The 23,124-nt window shown below is 43.1% G+C and overlaps 1 protein-coding gene across 1 annotated transcript; it reads right to left on the bottom strand.

Annotated features, from left to right (window-relative positions):
• Positions 1-406: 406 nt before the first annotated feature.
• On the bottom strand, positions 407-21,838 carry LOC119458125 (uncharacterized). Its single transcript, XM_037719948.2, has 6 exons — positions 21,595-21,838; positions 15,851-16,177; positions 12,658-12,718; positions 10,362-10,516; positions 6,437-6,508; positions 407-2,376 (listed from the first exon to the last, which is right to left on the bottom strand). Exons 1-5 carry the CDS (start codon positions 21,814-21,816, stop codon positions 6,458-6,460), a joined length of 816 nt encoding a protein of 271 aa, XP_037575876.1. The 5' UTR covers positions 21,817-21,838; the 3' UTR covers positions 407-2,376; positions 6,437-6,457.
• Positions 21,839-23,124: the final 1,286 nt, after the last annotated feature.

Raw genomic sequence — 23,124 nt, 5'->3', positions numbered from 1 at the left:
ATGTTCGCAACGTCCATACGCTTGCGCATAACTCGCGTTCACGAAGGCAAACATCACTAACTTTTTCTCTCTTCAGCTGATGTACTCGCAAATATTCCCTAGCGAGGCCTCTATATAGCCATACAAGCCATTAGTCACTATCACAGCCAACAAGGAGTCTGGCTAGCTGGTGCTTCACAAATGGACACAACTTGCTAGACTTTTGCCTAGCATTGTCATCATGGACAGTGCCCTGTTTTGATGTTGCTTCACTGTTTAGTACATTAAAGTGAATGAGTGCACACAGTGCAAATCATTGTCTACCCTTCAGCATTAACTAGCGGATTAGTAAAACAATAGTATATCTACTGTCCCGGCGACCAATCAAGTACGACTAATTATGAAATAGCATGACAGACAGCATGACTGGTATATAAAGAACACATGGTTTATTAATTACAACCATAAAATTACATTCGTGTCTCTCATAACATCTATTTTTGGGCTAACATGCACATTTGTTTCATTGTGCAGATCTTGCTGCATGCCATGTCGTGACAACAAAACAAACTGACAAAAGTAATAACAAGAATAAAAATGACTAGCATTTAAAAGCTTATGAGTACTAGCACGTAAATAAGAACAAGCCAATCTTTGGCCAATCTTTGAATGTGACCACAAGAATAGAAAACGAAGGATGTTTCAACACTCAGTCAACCTAATCAAATCAGCTCAATGGGTCCAGCCACTTTCTTTCCCTAAACAGAGCTAAGACCAGCCAGAGCTAGCTCAAGCTAGTAACAGCTGCATTTTAAGGCAAACCATTGGATTATATTACATTCTCTTTTTGGCTTAAACAGTGTTCTTTCCTTTTGGTCCTAGCAACATCTGACAAGATGTAAATGACTTGATGGTCACACAATAAACAAATCCAGCAGAAACAAAAAGACAGGTCAAACTAAAGAAACAACAACAAATAAGACATCACATGAAACACCACATGGACGTCTTGCACATGTGGGCAAGTCAAAATGAATCCGATAAAATAATGAAGAACATAGCAAGCACAATGGCATATGGCTATGAAAATTAATAGGTGAGGTCCTTCAAAGGCCTGGCAGTACATTATCACAAATTGTGAGCTTATTACAAGTTGCAGGCATCCTGACACTTTGTGTAATGGCTCCTAGAAGGTCACTTGGTAAAAACAAGATGTGAAGAACTGAAGAACACATAACATATACCATGTTTGTTTGTTTTCTTGCATATCTTTTAAAAATTGCATGTGGCATGAGCAATTCAGCCTCTTCGGGTGGATTAGCTCAAGGAGTGGACTTTACAGAATAAGTTATGTTCCGATGGCTAGGTAACAGACTTTGCAGAATAAAGATGGCTAGGTAACAAACTTATGTGAATTGACCTTTTAATTATTCACTCAGAACACATGTTGCAACTGCAAAATTGAAGCCAGGCAGTAGTGAAATCCTCTTATCTGGAGAGCGAAAATCCTGAGTCAAGCACAAGTTCTGAGATATCTCTTATCAAAATAAGCTATGAGATATACTCGTGTTCTGGTTAATAGTTTTTCCCCAGAGCCTTCCTTCCACATTCTGATATGAAACTAAGGCCGGTACAATGTAAAGGTTTCTTTTACCTTGAATATATTCCTTTTTCATCATTAACCACTTTTGATTGGCTGATCCTAGTGATAACTTAAGCAGAGCGCTACATGGACCAATGACAAAGCTCAAAAAGGTACACAGAACCGTTACATTCTATCAGCCTAAAGTGGACCTCCAATAAGCCGATTTTGGGGAGAATCTCTCGGAAACTGGTGTAAGTTTTCTGCTAGGAAGTTGTGGCTTCACCACTACTCAACTTTACTTAGGCGATTGCAACAGCCCTAAAGTAATTACTTGACTGGTGAAACCTTTTAACAAGCTACCGGGACATTAAAACTGCAAATGCAAATACGGTCCATGTCCTTCCCATCCAGTAATCCACGAGAAGTGATGGAACAGCATTACTATTTGTCAAAGGAAATTTTTTGAAAGTCTGTTTGACATTCAAAGAAAATAAACATAGGCACTATAAGTGGTACCAGATAAAATAAATATTTCTACTATCACACACAAAGACACAAACAATAGATAATGGACAGAGGTTTTCCAAAGCACGAATGGCTCGTGTTCCAAAGGCCCTGTTTTGAAAAGACATTGAGGAAATAATGGCTTTACGCTATCACAGCAAAGAAAGCCATGACTGACAGATCATTAAATCATGGCGAATTGAAACTGATGTTGAAAAATCATCAGGCACAACGTGGTCTATCACAGGCTTTCGGAGACTGGCTTGCATTTGAGATAGTTTGCAGTTCACAGCATGCTTTCCATGGGCCTGCTGGTTGAGAAATGGAGAGCACACTTTAGCGCATTCCACAAGTACACTTTTTTGAAAGCAAGACCGAGAATCACATGATTACAGAGTGAACAGAGCAGACTAGAGTATGCACCTAGTAATTTATGTATCTTATGGTGCTGTCTGTATTTTCTGTTTCCGAGTATCATGTTTCTTGTCATGCATACAAATGAAAATTCTGTGTAAATTATTGTTTTGCATATGCGCTGTTGGGATTTTACTAGTATTGTGAACTTTGCCTATACTGTTTTTTTGTGCTTGTACTTTGTGTTCCTATGTGTCACATTGTTTTTACAAAATTTGCATTACTTTTGTGAGCTTTGCCTTTACAATCTTCCCACTTTTTTTGTTTTTTTATGCATATGTGTATTGTTTCTAATGTGTCATGTTTTTCTCACAAATTTTTGTTTTGTGCACAGTGTTGGGATGTTACTGCAGTCGACTTCTTTTAATTTGACCTTGGTGGGACTCAACAAATGGATCAAATTACCCGGTGGGTTGAATTAAGAGGCACAAAAACACCAACGCACACTGCTGCTTCATTTGACAGTATTTATGCTAATTTCAACGCACCCCTAAACCTAACACACGCCCAGTTTTTATGGGCTCATAGCAGAACACAATGTACACCAAGATATATTGCACATTTGATGTAAAACAAAAAAGAAATGTAGCATTCCTCCACTTCTCGCAATCAAAAATATATGTGACCTACAAAAGCATATCTTCACAGAATGGAAATTTATTGACACTTAATGTCCATCGTCATCAACCTCGGACAGCCTTTAATTTTTATCACTAATTAAAATTATTTTAATTCCGGTATTTTACATGCCAAAACAACGATCTGATTATGAGGCATGCCCCAGCAGGAGGAGGAACAACTTTATTAAAAACACCAGTCAATGAATCCATCTCCCCCGTCGCCCCGAGCCGTCGGCCGCAGCAGGGATTCCAGTTTCATTTTTTACCACCTGGGGTTTTTTAATGTGCACCTAAATCTACGCACACAAGCGTTTTTGCATTTCACCCCTATCAAAATGTGGCTGCCACGGCCAGGATCAAACCCCTGTCATCAAGCTCAGTAGTTCAACGCCATAGCCACTGGACTACTGCAGCCGGCAGTCTTTTATCGCTGCCTAGAGACGGCAACACATAACCTTCCTTACAGTCCATTATGTTTGATATTCTGCCTTTCTCGAACCACTCTGCAACAATCGCAAACTGGATTGTGGTTGAACAAACCGGTTCGCTATTAGTACGTCCTGCGATGCATGCGAGTCTCTGTAATGCTGAAAACACGTGATGCGACTTTTCTGGCGCTAGCTCAGCATGTAAAATAAATAACATATTTTGAATACGCTTTCGTAATTGAAGCCTTAAGCGGTGCATTGTCGTCGCCACCTTCTGTGAAAACTTTCTTTGCCACCATCTTGTGATGACACTGGTGCTGACGGTAGGCTAATGTTGCAAACATGGTTTCAGTTTCGCATCCAGTTGTAATGCGCAGGAAATTTCCTAATGAGTTTTCTTGGAGGAAAGGCACACATTAGAATTTCTCCGCGCCACCTAACGCAATCACCGCGTCGACCAGTACGACGTGAAATCGGTGGCGTCTTGCCTTTCGATTTACCCAACGTAACCACGCTTTTTCTTCTATTTTGCTTGTGTATCAGATAAATAGCACCAGTAATTATATTGCCAGCTGCCATTTTTGCTTTGAAGAATTTTAAAAGCAGGCAGAAAACTGCTTTTTTTTCTGGCAGGTAACATGTCTTCAATGCACTCGCTGTCCCCCATCACTGCCAAAGCACACTGCAGCAATTGGCTAGATTGGAGTGACCACTGGGGTCAGAAGACATGCGCATGCTCACTCGTCAAGTTTGAATTAAACGGCGAGAGCAAATTTCTAGATTCAAATAAACGAAATTTCGGCTCACAAGAATATATGGGTGCCAGTTTTGGCCGACATTCAATTAACCGGAGTTGAGTTAATGGAAGTCTACAGTATTGCGAACTTTGCCTTTACTGTTTTTGTGTTGTGTGTTGAGATTATGCGTTCACATTTCTACGTGTAATGTTTTCTCTACAAAACTTTCTGTCTTGTGTACGTCGGGGTTGGCTAGCCACCGCAACATGGTCAGCGTAACATAGCAGACGCTGTCTTTCACTGACCAGCTAGAACTAATCTCAGCAGCCAACACCACCCCCTTAAAAACAAAGCAGCTATATTGCATCTAACATCGCTTACACTCATTCTTTTGGCAGCCCTGCTTTTGCCTGATGGCCCTGTGGTGCAGCGAACTAATGGCCTGAAGTGCTAATGTCACTCTGTACGAATGACATGTATCTTTTGACATTCTGAGAGAAATTGCTTACAGTGAGAAGCGTGGAATGAATGGCAGAACACCGAAGGCTGAATTTGGACCTCTTCTGTACTGCAACCTTGCAAGGACTGCTTTAGTACAATAGGGCTAAGCAAAAAAGCAACAAGGCTGAGGAGGATCAGTCGTTTTTATGGAGAACATTTCATTAGTATTTCAAGCACCTGTAGCAGCTTAACTTTAACGCAAGGGTCTTCACATTACTTTCAATCAGAAGCATACTTAAACTTCAATATACCAGGCTTTCTAGAGTAAAAAGACACTAAAGAGAAATACTAAATTTGTAAAACATCAACACTGACAAAGCAAGTTGTAAAAACTCTATTTTCGTTATTATTGTGGTAACAGGCAGATATAAAAAGAGAAAAGGAAGGTCAACATCACAGTTTCTGAATTTCAAGCCACGTGACTTGAAGTATTTACATTTATTTGCTCATATTTGGGTCGTTGTGGTGAAGTTCTCAAAACTTTCTACGTTCAGTCTCCGGCTTCTTTTGAATACAATGCAATCCATCATTACTGGCACAAAATTAACCATGCCAGATTATGCGCTGTCAAAATCCATGACATCACTGCGAGCTGGTGTGGAAACACTTCAATCCGGTGTCGCCTTCTGTAACACTAAGGGTAATTTTTTTTTGCATTGCAGAAGTGCAATTCACTGATACAGCTCAACGTAATTTTTTAGTGTTTGTTTAGTGGAAACAAACTTATTAAACATATTCTGTGCTAGATACTGCAATCAACAAGGTCAGCTGGATTATTTGACGAGGTGGACACTCTACTTGCGAGACAAAATGGAGCATGATGTTGACTAATTAACAAAATTCATCATTGAACTTTGTAAGCATTCACTTTAGAACATGTCCCAATTGGAAAATTGAAGCTGAGCAGCAATGAATATCAGTTTAGCTGATATCGTGCGATTAAGACGAAGAAATAGTACATCCTCAAAGTATGAGGCAAAATGCATTGATGTTCCAGTTAACACTTATCGGCATTCCATAAGCTGTGGCAAAAATGCAATCCCTTCTAGTTAGTTTACGCTTATAGCATTCCATTTTTCGAAGTGCTGATCAATGTGAACTAGGACATTTCCAGCGGGAATTTTTTTTTCATGTATCAAAAACACACATTTGTGAGCTTTTCTTGACATATAAACTTGTATTTCAAACGTAAAATTTACCCACTGCAATGGCCCAGTTAGCTGAGGCATTGCGCCGCTGAGCACGAGGTCGCGGGATCGAATCCCGGCCACGGCGGCCGCATTTCGATGGAGGCGAAATATAAAAACGCCCGTGTGCTTGCATTGTAGTGCACGTGAAAGAAACCCAGGTGGTCAAAATTAATCCAGAGCCATCCACTACGGCATGTCTCATAATCAGAACTGGTTTTGGCACGTAAAACCCTAGAAAGAAGAAATGTAAAAATTTGCATGGAGGCTGGTCTATATCTGCACTACTTTAAACAAGACTTCTTATGCGGAACAAAATTTTTTTGCTGATAGCCTTTAAGTAAGCTTGTATGAAATTGTTGGCAGCTATGACAACTCAAGACATGTAGGTTGCCACTCAGTTTTAGCTGAACATAAGATTCTCCTAAGAATTCGTTCTGCACAGGGTAAAAATAAGGAAAAAGACAACAAATAGTCTTACCCTGAAAGCTTGCAACCATGATTAATCAAGCTCGATCACTTCAACCTTGACCGTGTGGTTTCCAGTAAGAATCTACGTAATGGAGGTAAAAGACAAACACTTTGATTTGATTTATGCAAAGGAATAGCATTTGTAAAAAAAAATAACAAATACACAAGTTGGATGACCAATTTCAGCATTTAATAGATATTCAACATAATAGACAATAGAAATAGTCTTTGTTAAACCATACATCCTTATACAATGTACCGTTGCAATGGAAAAAGATTAGCACAAGTGACTAGTGACCGAAGCGGCAAAATCACGACACGCAGCACAAGTGACTGGTGGCCGGAGCAGCACATTCCATTTTCCAAAGCAGGGGTGGTCGTCAGAAAGCGTGTCGTGATTTTGCCGCTCCTGCCACCAGTTGCTTGTGCCGCGTCTCGTGATTTTGTCGCTTTGGCCACCAGTCACTTGTGCTAATCTTTTTGCGCTGCGACTGTACAGCATATTACCTAGTGTTTACTTATGCCAAGGTTATTGTATAATACTTTGATTGCGTCTGCATTGATTTTTATTTTGCTGTCAGTGCTCTTGCCGTAACACTGTCTGCACATTTGAGTGACTACAAAGATGATGCCTCTGCTATGGGGCACTGAAAGGTGTTGTCAAGCTTTTTTCAAGGCTTTTAGTTGGTTCCTTCATCATCACCCTTGATGTCGATGTTGAATAAGTTGATTCTGATACAAATGACAGTATATACTATTAAAAACATTTGAGAAGGTTATTTATTTGTCGAATCCAAATAGAAACTGACCATCTGAAGTTTCACAACAGCACATTACAGTAGACTCACGATAATTACAAATTCTGATAATTCAAACTTTCGGTTAATTCAAACAAATTTCACATTTTTGGTTGACCCACTATGTTTTCATTGTATTTTAAAGCCACTTAATTCACACTGCGCCATTGCGTCAATTCGGTTAATTCATACTTTGCTGAACGTTTGAGTATTATTGAATATCGCTAACAGTCGCAAATAAAGCCGATTGCCTGCCTACATGTGTCACAGTGGCCAAACTAGCCAAATCGTACACACCAACAACCGCGTGTTGGTAGAGGAAAAAAAAGAAAAATGAGACGGCAGGCGCGGCATGTACGAAAATGACGCTCGTGACACTCGGCCAACTTCGCACACCAACACATTTTACTATTCCATCACCGACTGCACCACCGTTCGCATCATGCCACCTCGAGGGAAGTATTGAACTATTTCCGTAAAGGAGAAATTTGCTGCAATGATGTTGATGCTTGAGTGAAGAAGACTTCAGTAGCTCTGAAATATAGGATATTGAAGGGCACGCTGATGACCATCATGAAAGCGAAGAAGTGTCGGAACAATGCAAACCGAATGCTGCACGCCTGCCGGGTGGAGCCGTGCCGCGACACAGCGTAATATGGGGCGCGGCGTGCGCTGGCGCGATATCGGATGCCTTGATGGTGTGACTCTCGTTTTTGCGCAATTGTCCGTGCGATATCATGTGCATTACGCCTGTTTCACTGATTTGAAACAACACCTATCTTTCCACTATGGGAACAACGGCCGCTCAAGTGTTTCTGTCAACGCGGCCCGATTCGACAAGAGCGCTGCACCACGCACTGATGCCACGCGTGTTACAAAGGGTCGCCGGTTACTATGCCGTTATAAAACGATCACGGCTTGGCGGCGGTTCGTTTAAGCGTTGCCAATTGCTGATAACGTTTCGCGGTGACGTTTTACCTTTCGAACATCGCATTTTCTTTCGCCCAAAGCAAAATAAATAACGTAATCTCTTGTGTGGCTGACACACAGTCGTAATGCCAAGACCGTGATGTCCGAAACTTCCGCAGTAGTTGCCACAGTAGTTTCCGAAATTTACGCTTCCGTCCAACTAGAACGCTTTGCTCTCGTGTGCAGAATACAGTCATGTCCTGCTGGTAGTAAAATAAATCATGGCAGCCTTGCAGTTCCGAAATGACAGCTGATGGAACCGGGCACCGTTTTGAAAAAGCTACACAACGCTGCACTTCATTCTTTAGATGGAAACTTCTAATGGAAGTTTGCAGCTAGGTGCGGGAATGCACCAGCAACAAAAATGACACTGAAAATTTGGTTTTCAAACCAAAGTGCTGTCGAACTGTAACTGCTGACGCCAGCTTACGTGCAGTTAATATTTAAGTGTCTTTAAGGGCGAGTCGAAATATAACGAACTACTGATATAACGATCACTTTTCGCGGAACTATCGAGTGCATTATGAATGGGTTCAACTGTATTATTGAATATATATGAGAATGTTTCATTACAACACAAGTTGGTATGTTGCCCCGAGTAATATTTATGAGAACTTCTGATAATTCAAATAAAATCCTGGGGTCCCCTCGAGTTTGAACTATCGAGAGCCTACTGTATTACCTTATTAGCACATTTGAGTGCTGGAAACACAGGGACAGAAAAGAAGAGATGTAATTAACCCCTTAATGAACACTTCTCACCAGAAACGGCGCTACGATGGCCCTCGAGTTTTACGGCTCTACGCAATAAACTATGGCTCGCACCCTTCCTCTGTGAGCAGTCCCAAGATCGCCAAGCACAGGCGCTCGCCATAACTTGTACTGCCATCAGTTGCATGTAATGGTAACTACTACTAGGAAAATTTGCTATGAGATCAGATAGCCAAAAAAAATCACAGTGGCTCGTTGAGCCAGGTGTTAAAAGCAGCAATTCCAACAAATAGGAAATGTAGAGGTTGCTGCCTGAAGCTGTGAGAATGCCTGCATCCCGTGTTAAAAAGACTTCCAATGGCCCTAGTTGGTGCATATTTGACATGATTAAAGAGCGCAAAAAAACGAACATGGCACGAAAGAAAAGAATAGACAAGGGATCCCTTGTCTACCCTTACCTTTCGTGCTGTGTCTGTTTCTTTTTGTGCTATTAAATCATGTCAAATATGCATCCTGTGTGTCCTTTTCCTTAGCTTCGATGCTCTCTTTTTCTTTTTTCGAGCTCAACTACGAAGAGAAATCCATTTCATTTTACCCAACTTGCAGACAATTTCCACAGTACACAATACAAAACAGCCATCGGCCAGGTCATGTCAAATGTGCCAGTTCGCATCGGATCACCAAAGATAAGAATACTGCTTGCTCTTTCTTTTGGGAGGGAGACTATATGGGAACACTAAATGTGGACGACTCCCATTTGCCAGAGATTAGTAGCTCTCGCATCTGCTTTGAGCAAAAAGTTACAGTGTGCGCGGTGGCAGATGTTTGCTTTCCTCAACCTTTCTTGATGAGCAGTGTTATTAACTGTCCAAGTGCCGTGCCCAAGTATACGTGTGCGGCTGTCGACACACGGACCTGACCAATGCCCAGGACCATTCGTGACTGTGAAACACCCTTAGCCTGTTCCGTCATCTACCCAGAAGTTGCTTGAGAAGTTGCTTGACCTAAAATTTACGGTATGTTTTGTTTTCACACGACGGATGGTGCAACAAAGCTTTTCAACTGTCGGTGTTGCTCGCGCCTCTCATTGTCCGATATGGTAGACCGGTGGAAAAAGCTTGAGTTTTATTTTCTGACAGCGCAGAAATTTAAGAGCTTTTTATAAATCTAGATTCAAAAGAGTTCAATATTTATTATAAGTTGCCTTTAAGGGACAACAACAGCGATGAAGATAGGAACACTAATTATCCTAATTAAAAGAGTTAATTGGCATATGTCTTAATTTGCTTGAATTTTAATATTAAAAATTTATAAAATGTTTCACATTGTATCGCCGATAAATAGAATTTGAATTTAAAGCCTGCCAATGAGTTTACTTAGACAGTAGTTGAATTTGTTGAACTTCTTCAGAGAAACACCCTGCACCAACAGGGCTCAAAGAACATGTAATGCGAGTACCTGTTGAGCCACAGCCGAAGAAGGGGCATGATCTGGCAGGACCTGTGAGACGGTATCCATCAGCCTTGTGCCACCAGTGTCAAGTGGTGGGTGCACCTTTGTAGATGCCGCACTCTCGGCCAGCTGGCCGTCCTCTGGCTTCGTAGAAGTTGCTTCTGTTGAAGAGAATGACAAAACAACAGAAGAAAAAAAAATGAAAGTGAAGGCTGCCGCAACTGTGTGCACATGAGCTGCTTATGCATACAAGTCATTCCGACAGCTTAGTGCAAAATGACAAAAAAAAAGACGAAAAGGGGTGTTCGCTCCTGTCTCGTTTTTCTTTTTTGTCCCCTTTTTTTGTTTGTTACTTTGTGTCTGTTCGTCACTTTGCACTAAGTTACAATAGAGTGTAAAACTGACCAGTCAGTCGTTCAAAAGCACACAATTCACACACTCCTACACCTCAAGAGAAGGGGGGGGGGGGGGGGAATGGCAGAAATAACTGCACACAGCAGTGCTCTGATCTTTATAAAAGCAACCCAGCACAATTGCGCACACCAAGCAAAGGTCCGGGAGCAAACTTTCCTTTCGGTGCTACTCTCTGTTCAGCTTTGTTCAGGCACACTTCACGACAATGCTTCACGACAATGCAGAATGAACTTGTGTGCAAATTTCGCCTTAGGGTACAACGCTACGGTATTGTGAAAGGCACTCGTAGGCAAATTCTGTCTTAAATGTGCGGGTTCAGGGTAAGAAAAAACAAACGTGTACAGAACTTGCCTTTTAAGTGCAGCTTCGTGGCAACGCAAAACAAGTTTGTACACAAATTTTGTCTTAAAGGGCCCTTTGCGATGTTTGGGCATTGCAGACAGACAAGTGCGGTGCCTAGATCACACAGTGGCAATTGTGCATGCAAAGCATCAAGCAGCTTCACAGCCCAAAAACAGCTGAAATTTGAAACGGAAACCAGAGTGCCCTTACTCTTGAGGGAGCGCCGCTTCCAGCGAGAGTCAAGGTCACACGTACAAATTTCCCTACGTAAGATGCACTGCTTGCAATAACACCGATTATGGCATATTACCGTGGTAAACTGCAGACCATGCAATACCACCACAGGGAGTAAGCCACGCAGAAAAAAGAGGAAGAAAAGGAAAATAAGGAAGCAAGGAGACATTTCAATTTCTCATATCTTCTGTTAATAATGAACTAATCTGAAAAATTCTTGTAGTAAGATGCTGCTAGATGGCACCTTACAACTTAAAGGGTATAACTAAAATTTACAATGTGGCCTGGTGAAGGGGCCACTTAAGGTGCCAATTCACGGCAACGCGAAGTGTACATGCCGACGAATTTCGCCCTTAAGCTCAGCTTTGCAGCAACAAAAAACAAGCAAATGTGGCCTTAATATGCAGTTTCACAGCAATGTATTTGCTGAACTTCTCATCACTTCACAATACTTGTGTACCATCAAACAGAAATGAAATGCAGACAGGACAGTTGATATGGAAATGCAAAAAAAAAGAAAGGTTTTCACTAATCACCTTAACGTAAGAGTGTCATTAGCATTTCCCTTTAAGGACTAAGGTATTGTACGAACATCACAGTTTTAATGAAACACACTGATTTGTTCCCTGGCTCGACCAAAACCTTCCCAATTTTCTTCAGGAACTTTTTTTTTCCAGATTTAATTTGTCCACAATGGTAGCACACCAGTATTGCTAAGTGAAGTGAGGAGAGAAAGCCATCCTGAACAACATTTGTTACCACAGACCACTCCTGCGGTACATAGAGCGACCTTTGTCATACTGGACAATGTGACAGTGTGTGATGACGCTGACTGTGTTCTGTACTCAAATATATCCTGACGCATGAAGTATGTCATTACATATTTCCTGCATCTTAAATTACTCCTCGCTGTCTTTTGCAATTTACTTTACTAAACAAACCATTTTACTACTTCACCCATTTTTTTTACTTCACCTTACAAACATATCTGATTTAACTGTCGCTACTGGTTTCAGATAACCATGTGAATAAGAGCTAGTTCAAGATCCTTGAACTGTTATTTCTAACTGAAACTGAACTATTAATTTCTAATTTCTAACTTTGATGATTGAACTAGAACTAAACAAGAACAAAAGACATATCCAAACACTTTGATCAAAAGCAACAATACAAAGCCTTTCTCAGAACTCAAAAGAGCAACCAAATTCAAACTATAACTAGAGAATCTCAGCATGCGACAACTAGAAAACCATATAATAAAATGGAGTTAAAAAAGATATGTAACAATTATCCGGTGTGTGTTGCATCATACCTTGTAAGCACTGCAGTATGCCCAGCTTTTTGTCCCTGACTTGTGCTTCTGCTGCAAGTAGCTATCAAAAAAGTGAAGGGAAAACATAAAACTTAGCAAACTTAATGGGAAGCAGTACTTTGCAGCAAAAGTTCAGTAAAGTAAATTTTCAGTTCAGTAAATTTAGGTAATTCTCCAGTACAATATGCATTCAGGGTACTTGGTTAACCCGTAGCTTCGCAAGTAGCACTGGAAGGTGTTCCAATGCTAAGCCAACATTTTCAAATGTATGACCAGTGTGTGCCAACATTGGCCATGGTGTGGAACTGGCACTGGCTAACACTCTCGAAACTAGATCTAGTACATATACACAAATACCCAAGAAAGTAGTATGACTGCCACGGTAGCTCTATGATATGGCATTGCAGGCATTATATGGAATATGTGAGTTTGGCTCCCACGTACAACAAGTTGTATTTTTGACCCCCTTTCATTTTCCTTTTTATTTGTATATTTCAATTGGAAAGAGTAGAATTCCCCTTTCAAAAGATGAAACACCAGCAGTGACGGCGCACTAAGAAGGAACACACAGGAAAGGTATCCTTTCAGAATACCGCAGGAATTTCTGTGAATAACTTCACAGCACTTCACAGCACTCCTGGAGTTTTATTTGGGTTCAACAGCTGTATGTTTTCAGGGCCAGTTTTATGTGCAAAAGAAGGAATTTGTATTGACTCGTGCGTGGCTCCCGTACTTTGCAACATTTTCCTTGTGGGCATCGACAGAGCGCTATCCGAGGTGTTTGATGGAGGCAAAGTGCTCAAGGTTTTTCGGTATGTTGATGATTTTTAAATTTTACTGACGGAACGATCCTCCATGACTTACTCACATACTGTGCAGGGCATTTTATCTGAATTCAAACAGCAAGACAAAGGCTTAGATTTTACTTTTGAACTAGCCAAGGATAACAACTTGCAGTTTTTAGATCTTGACATAACCCTTACTGACGAAGGTTCCTGCTGGATGTAAAGACCCCATGCCCGCAAGGAATTGTTGCCGTATGAGTCTACACACTCCAAGACTGTTAAACGTGCGATTGCCACTATGTGCCTCGAAGCCGCCCTTAAAAAAATCGTGCTGTCATAAGGCACAAGGAAGCTTTGACGAACAGATTTTGAAGTTGAGGAAGGCTGGCTTTCCTTGTTTAGTTTTAAGCACAGTTTCGGAGGCGTTATTGAAAAAGGTGAAAAAAGAAAAAAAAAAGCAGTGAGAAAGGTCAAATATTCGAAAAGAAAGCTAAACCAGTGGTGATTCCGTATTCTCACAAAGTGGCGCACAATCTTAAACACGTCGCCGTGAAATACAAAATTCCAGTGGTTTTTTCCGCGCCCCGAAAACTATCTACTTTGTGCCACCTGATTGGTTCTGATGACTCTAAGACAGTAGGGTGTTCTATTGAACATACAAACCCTTTTGTGAAGTGTAAAGAAGGGGTCGTATACCGCATACCGCTGAAGTGTGGGAAAGAGTACGTCGGCCAAACGGCCGATGTATTAATGAACGCCTGCAGGAGCGTAAGCTTTCATTGAAAAATGGTTATGGTTCAAACTTGCCTCTTCATTGCAAGGCCTGCGGGAATGAGAATAAACAAGTATGTGAAGCAAGGCTTCATTATACAACAATCATGTTTAAAAGTAAAGATTCTGTGGCGCGTGAATTGTTGGAGGCCAACCAGATTAAGAAAAGAGGGGATGCCTGTGTCAGCACCCCGTCTCTGAATATTCACACAAATGAAAGCATGTCTTCAGATAACTTCTAGATTCGTGATTCCCTTCATATATATCTTCAGTGTTCTCGCGCGTGCACATTCACATAATCAGTGTTCCTCTTTTTTCGTTTCCCTCTCCCCATGGCTACATAATCAGCCACTTTTGACTTCAATAAATAGTTGCAAGTAGCGCCTTGTCCTGTCTGTGTTCCTTCTTAGTGCGCCGTCACTGTTGGCGTTTCATTTTTTGAAAGCTATGCACCAACTAGCCCCACAACCTGTTTTACTGATAAGAATTCTCTCCCATGCTTTCCTTGGCTTCTTTTTCTAGTGCTTTCATGTGGTTGTAAATCAGTAGTGCACCCAGGATCTCTGCCAGGGGGGGGGTTGACAGTTTGCCTTAGTTTGCCAATACCATCTAAACAGCACTAATTTCAATTTCTTCACGAGAAATTGTCAAAAAATGCACTTTTTATGAGTGTGCAGACGATTGCACATCTTACATCTTAGTTGCAGTACTCAAAGGCACAAAGAAAGAAAAGGGGTGAAACAAAAGGGGGGGTTAACTCGGCCTCAGGGGGGTGTTACAACCCCCGAACCTCCCCCCCCCCCCCACCCGTCGGTGCGCCACTGTTGTAAATAATAAAAAATTGAGTACTCCTCCTCCTCACTCAATTCCTCCTCACTCAATTCTTCTCACTCCAGCATTCTTTTTTTTCCACACTGTGGGCCTTTTTTTGGATTCATTTTGTGTCCAGGGCTTGCGACAATGTAGGCACTTTTGAAGCCCCTACCGCCACACTGTAGGCACTACTCCTGACTTCAATACTCATAACGAGAACTGACAGGTGGCGCCACATATACAACAGGGACACATCTGAATAAAAAGAGTGGCCCCTCCTACTACAATACCAATAAAAACTACTCTTATCACGATAGCAGGTTTCATAAGTTATAAAAGACACAATAACAAGAGACGGGTGGTGCTGACACCTTGAAGTGCCTGCAACAGCTCATCGTGAATAGGTTTTGATGGCATCTGCTCAAGCCTTGTTAATTTTTCAGCGTTAAAGTTTACCTTAATGTCATCGACAAGGAGGCAAAGACTGAACTTGGAGAGTTTTGAAACTTTCACTGAGCACAATGGCATAAATAAAAGAAAGCACTTTAAAATCCATCATGTCACACTGACGTACTGGCACAAGGGGGGGGGGGGTCTGAGTATGAAATTTTACGAAATTTTTCTGCCTTCATTCAGTCTTCCAGTTAGCGACCTCTAACCGCAAAATGAACGAAAATATAGTTTGGAAACTGCACATTATCAGTCTAAACTGAGTGAGTGTTTCTCTTTAGTGCAGGAAACCCTGAAAAGGCAACAAAGCGTTCAGAGTGATTCTAAACTTGTTTGTGTTTCAAATTATGCCAGTAGCCCCTCCCACTGCTCACCTCCTGCTTTTTACCCTCGAGTTCCTCCAGAGCAGCACGAGCAGATTCCATTCCTTGCTCAACGCATTTCAGCTCCTTGTGGATGGCATCCTCCCAGCAGTACCGAAGAGCCAAGTTGTCGATCAGGCTTTTGAATCTAGACAGCGGTGGTGGTGGTGGTGGCAGTGGTGGTGCGGTTTCCAATGGAAACTGTGGTGGCACGCTGCCCAATGGAAATTGTAGTGGTGGCTGTGAGGACGACTCTGGATTCATGGTGACTGGTGCAGGCAGTGCAACTGCCGCATGGTTTGACGGGGAAGGAACTGCAACCACCTGTTGCGAGAGTGCCTGAAAAAATCAAGAAGAAAGGGAATGCATCACAGTCAGTGACTTTCCCGGAGGAACAGACAATAGGTGAGAGGTAATATTGCAAATGTTCGTGGGATGCATTTTCTCCTCAGCACTTTTGATCCGACGAAATGACAGACCCGAAGCACAATTCTCTGTTCGTGGGCTCAGTCACGCTTGTAGCACTCTGTGCACTTCCATCGCAAAGCATTGTCCACATTGCTCAATTCTAGTGCCTGCGGTAGTCGTATCGATGACTGACCACGAAAGCTGAGCTTACCCAGAATGTATGCTTTACTGGAAAATTACCTGAATATTTTACCGAATTTACTGAAGTGAAAATTTACTGAGCTTTGGCCCAAAGTATTGCTTCCCGTTAAGTTTGCTAAGTAACATGTAGATTAGCTACGCCTGCTATCTCATTTTAATGCTTATCTTAGCTAATGACAGCCTATGCTCTGCTTCTGTGGCTGGTCATCGATGCGACCATTGCATTCACTATAAATAAGCAGCGTGGCCAATGCTTTGTTGTGAAGATGCATTGAAAGCAAACGCAACTGAGCTTGCGAATGAAGCATCATCCACAGAAACTGTCATCCACCAAATTGGAAGTGCTCAGCAGACAGTGTGCATCTCATGAACCTTTGCAATGTTACCTCATTTATCATGCGAAGCCGAAGATGCTAACCCCGAGAAATGAGACACTTTAACTCAATAAAGATAAAGGGCGAAGGAGTAATGCACAGGATATGCTGCACTACTTAAGACGTTTTGCTATTTCGAAACAGTAAAACGTTGGTTCAGGCTAGCTGTTAATTCTTGACACTTGTATTTCAAGCGGAGAATAAACCAGATGACAAAGAGCAAAATGACCAGCACAGGCCGCCCGTCTATTTGCAGTTTGTCATCCATCACGAGTTGTGAGGTTTACAAAACTCTAACAAAGAAAGAAGAAACACTCGCTTCACAACATTTTTTTAAAATATGTGCTCCTTGTGGGTGAACAGAGTGCAATATTTTGCATCCCGCTTCTCAAATGCAAAAAGCTAACACAAATACCCTGTGAATTAGCCTGCAGACCCACGAGAGCACATGTGTCATCAAAAAGGCCAGTGCGCATGTAGTGTTGAGTCCTGTGTGTCATGCTTCAAGGTTCGTGTTTTTGACTGTGATTTACCACATCCTTTGTTTTCATTATGTTTGTTATAATACTTCAGCAATTGAAAATTTACTTGCCAAGGAGCTCGCCTGATTGAAGTTCATTATTCAAAGTGCCAGTGGTTTCTGTACACCACACATGAAAGACTGAGTAGTCAACTCTTTTGCAAGGTCTTTCTTTAGCATTCAACTGTACAAGTTTTACAATGTTTCCCACACAACAATGCAAATAATCTAAAGGCATTAAAAGTCAACTCCGGCGTTCTTTCGGTGTCTACTAACCTTAATAAAATTTTTAATATATGTTCCCTTTCGCACTCAGATTATCTGTGCCTAACGATATGACTACAAGTCATTTAGTGTTCCTGAAAATGAATTTTAAAGATTGGTTGCGCATTCCCGACTCATAAGTTTCTAAGCAAATTCAACCACCCTACAAGTGACAGGACTGTCAATGCCATTTGAAAATGACAATATCCTAATATGGCTAAAAAACTGCGGTGTTGCCTTTAAATGTCATAAAAATTAGGTCAACCAAGAAATAAATTTTTACTGGATGCCAGGCTGGAGATAAAACAGTTTTTAGCTGAACATGTCTAACGTCAACTGCTTTAAAGTGGTAGACAAATGGACACGGATGGCCTCCAAGTGTGACCACTTAACTCGATGTGGGACCAGTTGGTCCGCTGGAGGAACTGCACAACACTTTTTATCAAAAGAGTGTTAAAAATTGAAAATAAACTAAATTCTGGGGCACTTGCCAGAACCACTATCAGATCATGAGGCAAGCCATAGTGGGGGGACACTGGATTAATTTTGCCTACCTGGGGTTCTTGAACGTGCACCTCAATTCAAGTGCATGAGCATATTGCATTTGACCCCTATTGAAATGTGGCCGCAGTGGCCGGGATTTAACCGACAACCTCGAGCTCAGCAGGGCAGCACCATAGCCAATGGGCTACTGAGGTAGGTGGGAGGTGTGTAATGAGTCCAGTATTAAAGGTATCGTCTCGCATATCTTTTAAAACAATTAGGGGTGTTTGCATTTGCTATGGAATACAAACATTCAAGCAAAACAAAATGACTGAAATACTATATTGAATAATTCCTAATTGCTAAACAAAGTGAAATATAAAGTTTGGGTGGAGTTCATTTAGTGGGAAAAAAAAGGAGACTTATTTAAATTATTTCATACATGCAAGTAGTGCCGGTCGCAGCTGGACATCCTGTGTCAGCTGAGGATCTCGCAAATGCGAACTGATTAAAAGTTGTCTGGTTCACCATGACGAACAATAATGAAACCGCACGTCTCCACATGCACACGCACATGTAAAGTGCTGTGTTTGTTAACCAAGTGTCCCGGGGGTTCCCATTCATTTCACCACCACTCAGTGTCGCCAGATAGCTTTACGGCTCAACTGCAACATTAGAAAATTAAAATACAAATTTTCTACTGCACCGAACACCGAATGCAACAAAATTTTGACAGCTTGCTGTGGGACGCGTACAGTTTAACATATAATGCATACTTTATGCTCCAAAATTTTGTGCATGCCCCTTTTAAATAACAAATTGCTTTGCCTACATAGAGACAACCGATTTGTACATAGGCTGCCTAAAGGCAAGTCATTCTTCGCTGATGACTGGAAATTATTGAGCAGAAGTTATCTGCCTTGTGCATTCGCTCAGGCACTGGTGCCTCTGCGCAACAACCATTGCTCTCCTGCAAAATGAATGATTCACAACAGTCCTCGCATCCATCGTATCATATTCGACCATTTCGAATAGTCAATTAAGAAATCGAATACGAATTGAATAGCAAAACTATTGGATTCCTATTCAAAATTTTTTAATCTTTGCATACCTCTAGAAAATGTTTTTAATGCACCTTGTATGAAAGGAGTTACAAGGCGATCAAAGAGCAAGAAACATATGCAATTCTTTAATTGACCCAATTTCATGTGTAGAGAGCAACCAAAACAGCACTGCCAACGTCATCTGCACTTAATGCTATTAAGCTGCATGGCCACAATTTGCACACACAAATGGTAGTTTTGGTACGACGAAGTCAACATTAAAACATTGAGTTTAGCTTGAACTGTCACTAGAATGCCATATTAAACGGTTTTACAAGCTGCGATGTGTTGGCGTCGGTGAAATGTGCCTGCTTGCCGTGGCCGGTGCTGTACAGTGGTTGGTGGCCGGTGTGCGCCGTGGCCTGGGGAGCAACGTGGCCAATCACGTCCGGGTCACCATTTGTGGGAAGATGAGTGGTTGATAATCTCCCACATATTTATTTATTTGCTGGTAGAGCACAGACGATATCGCCGACCGCACTGGCCCGATCGTTCCTTGCTCGAGTTGTGGCTCGAGCGCGCGGCATGCAGAGCTACGTTTCCTGGCCTCACTTCGTTGTCATCGGTTAAATGCTGATGGCTCGCCATAACACCAATTGCTAAATAATTGCCGCAGATCATTTTTCTAATGTTTATGTCACACCGTGCCATCCTGGCTTCTTCAATATGGCACAGCAAGAAAAGTTTGTTGGCGTAACCCTCCATGTTTGGTTAGCTGGTGCCATCACAAGGTACAGCAGTGCTACCACATTTCTGGCTGGTATCGATGTTGTGCAAGTTTCCTTGTCCCTCGGGATGTGGTATCTCGTGTTACGGTGCTTGCTCTGGTTTGGAATGACTCAGTAAATGTGCTGGTGAAGTTTCTGCCATTAAACATGCTGGCTCCCGTTGCAATCCAGCTCAACACAGTTTGCAACTGCAGTCTGTGCACAATGTGGACGAAACTGCATCGGCACACTGGTGAGCGATTTCTCATAGACCAACCAAGGGTAGAACCATTATATAACAGTCTATGAAAGTGCAACCAGTTTAAATGGTACGTAGCTGCGATTGGAAACATTTCATAAAACATTTACACCAAGGCTCACACAGTTGCCAACTTGAATTATAGTTGAAAACTTTAAACAAACGATTAGGCAGTTTACACAAAGAGTAAATCATTGACAACGATAGCAAGGTACAGCGTTGCGCTTGAACTGCTCGCACCGTGTTCTATAAGTGGGTGCCACATGTTGGTGCGACGCAGCACACACGGTAACTCCTGCTGTGCAGCATAAACAGTACCCTGGCAGCTACCAGGCATCTCACAATGCTGGCATGACAATGGTTGCAGGAGTCGCATCCTTGGTGGGGCAAGAGATGAGATTAGAGTTTCTAGCTTAACTTTAGTCTGCTCACACTACTGCATGCACACAGCCGCACAGCTTGCGTTTGTGCAAATGCACATGCCAGCACTGGAAGGCAAAACACTTCCCTTGCTCTGCAGCAGAGCCAATTTGGCAGAATGTGACAGTGCATCAGTGTCTGCCATTACTGTAGCCAAATGCACTGCATGTCTGTCGTGTCTTGGAGAGACCTCCTAAATCTTTGACCATCGCAGCATGGTGGCAAATGTGCCTTTCGTTACCGCTATAACAAGAAACAACCAAACTAAGTTACAGTACGTCTTATCCCCATATATTGTGCTTCTCCACTTTTTCCCAGTGGTTTCTACTAGGCACAAGGCACTGGCCAGAAGTTGTTGCAGCTGCTTCAACTTCCTACAATATCTGCCGACGCCTGCCACTTGGGCTCCGACAGAAATGAGACGCCTTATTTTAAACAGAAAGGTCCCTTGGCCCCGGAACTCTTGTAATGGCACCGCCAAAGTCCATTGCTTGGACATAAGCGTGGCTCGATCCACGGCAACGTTCAAACGCATATCTTACAGCATGCACAGTTGTATTATATACATGTGAAGAACGTGAAAACGCTGCGTTCTGAATTCCCTTTAGCCAGCGTTTATATCGAGGCAAGCGTTTCCACGTTCTTCATATGGAAACGCTGCGTTCGGAATTCCCTTTAATCAGCGTTCATATCGAGGCAAGCCGTGGATCGGGCAACGTTCAAACGCATTAATTCCTTACAGCATGCACAGTCGTATTATATACATATGAAGAACGTGGAAACGCTTGCCTCGATATGAACACTGCCTAAAGGGGATTTTGAACTGGCAACATTTCCGAAAACGTACGATTCCTTTGCTCGCTAAGCTATGTGACCTGGCACTGTTGTCAGTGTGGAAAAGTTGAAAAACGCTGACCGTTTTCATCCTGGACCGCTCGTCGGCACTCACGTCCACCTCACACTTCCCGCCACTAGCTCACTCGATCACACTAAAAAAATTAGGCAGAGACTGCTTACATGTGGGAATGCGAAAGTATTCTGCACAGACGCCTCGTTGAAACGCCTTGTTGAAACGAGCGCCAGACTTTCTGCCCACCGTGCTGCATTTTGGTGTCCCCTTGCTTCTTTTGGGGGGTACTTCCGTGGCCGACCCCGTCGCACAGCGGGCACAGCTGCCACTGGGGTAAATGCCGAGTTCATCAGTGTAGAAGCTTGCTCCACTGACAGCACTGCCGACATCCGATGAGCGAGCGTACTGGAATGGGGCAGATGAGAGAACCGGAGCGACCGGAGTCGCTTCTACTATACGCCACCAGACAGGCGCTGCAATCGACTGATGTGCCTAGCGCGCGAAATTTAAATACGTTGTGCTGAAGTTTCTGGACGGACGGACGGCAAAAAACTTTATTGAGAAAAGCACCTGCGAGGCTGCCGGCCAGGGCTCAAGCCACCCGGGCATTATGTGCGGTGAGGCATAGCCTTTCCACCGCTGCCCGGACCCGCTGGATTGCCCATAGTTGGTCGTGTAGATCCGAGCTAGACAGAGCGCTTAGCCATCGATCTCTCCTCGAGAAGGTCCGGTTCTATGTTGTCCTCTCTGTATATTGCTCTGATCTGACTCCTGAGTGCATTTCCATAAGATGTGTGCCATGTCTGCGTGTTCGTGCTTGCAGAGCTTGTAGCTCGCTTCTGGGTATTGTCTGGAATTTACCATGTTTAAGTGTACTGGGTTTGGGAAAGTTATGGTTTGCAATCTTCTCCAGTCTGTTTCTTGAGATCTGTCTAGTTGTTTGCGCTGTTGTGGGTATGCTTCTCTTTATTTCTTACAGTGTGTCAGTATGTCGTGGTACGTGACCAGTCTGTCCCTGTCGTCTTGTAACGCAACTTCGTCGTCCTCGCCTCCTCCGTCTTCTCCATCGCCTCCGCCGCAGTCCTCACCCCCTCCGCGGGGAGTGCGGGCGGTCGGGCCGTCACCGAGCCGCGGTGGGTTGGTTCTCGCGTGGCTCGGTGGGCCTTCTCGTTGAGGTTGGGAGGGGTGCTCGGGTCTTCTGTGGTTACTTCCCCCATGTGTGCCGGGATCCACTTGACGTATTTGGGCGTGATCTTGCCGTTCTTGGAGTCTTCTGCCCTGCGGTTCAGGATTTTGGCCGCCTCGGTGGAGACCCAGCCCTTTGTGAAGTTCCTAATGGCCGTCTTGGAGTCGCTGATTATTGTTCTGTCTTGTTGCCGACCCTTGATTACGGCCAATGCGATTGCCGTTTCTTCCGCTGCCTCCGACGACCTGGTCCTCACGGAGCCCGCCGTCACGGTCCTTCCTTTCGTGTCTACGACCGCCACATAGCGTAGAGGGAGGTACCCTCGTCACCGCCGACACCACCATTGTCGTCCCGGTTTCGGGGGTACTGGGCGGCGTCTACGAAGAGCACCCCTCCCACGCGCCATGGTTTTAACGTGATAAACGCGGTAGCGTTCGTGTCGCAGAAAATCCGGCGTCGGCGTTGGCGCTGGCGTCCGCGGCCGAGAAAATCATCCCCAACCACGCAGGGC

This window comes from Dermacentor silvarum, chromosome 7 (assembly GCF_013339745.2).
Source record: "Dermacentor silvarum isolate Dsil-2018 chromosome 7, BIME_Dsil_1.4, whole genome shotgun sequence".
In the NCBI taxonomy this organism is placed as follows: Eukaryota; Metazoa; Arthropoda; class Arachnida; order Ixodida; family Ixodidae; genus Dermacentor; species Dermacentor silvarum.
This window is presented reverse-complemented; position numbering and strand designations above follow the sequence as displayed.

Excerpts from the sequence above, each read along its gene's own strand:
- LOC119458125 (XM_037719948.2), bottom strand. The coding sequence starts at position 21,816 with ATGTCGGCAGTGCTGTCAGTGGAGCAAGCTTCTACACTGATGAACTCG. Across the intron at positions 12,719-15,850 it reads TCGAGGGTAAAAAGCAGGAG|CTACTTGCAGCAGAAGCACA; the intron begins GTGAGCAGTGGG and ends CTTTTTTGATAG. Across the intron at positions 10,517-12,657 it reads CATACTGCAGTGCTTACAAG|AAGCAACTTCTACGAAGCCA; the intron begins GTATGATGCAAC and ends TCTCTTCAACAG.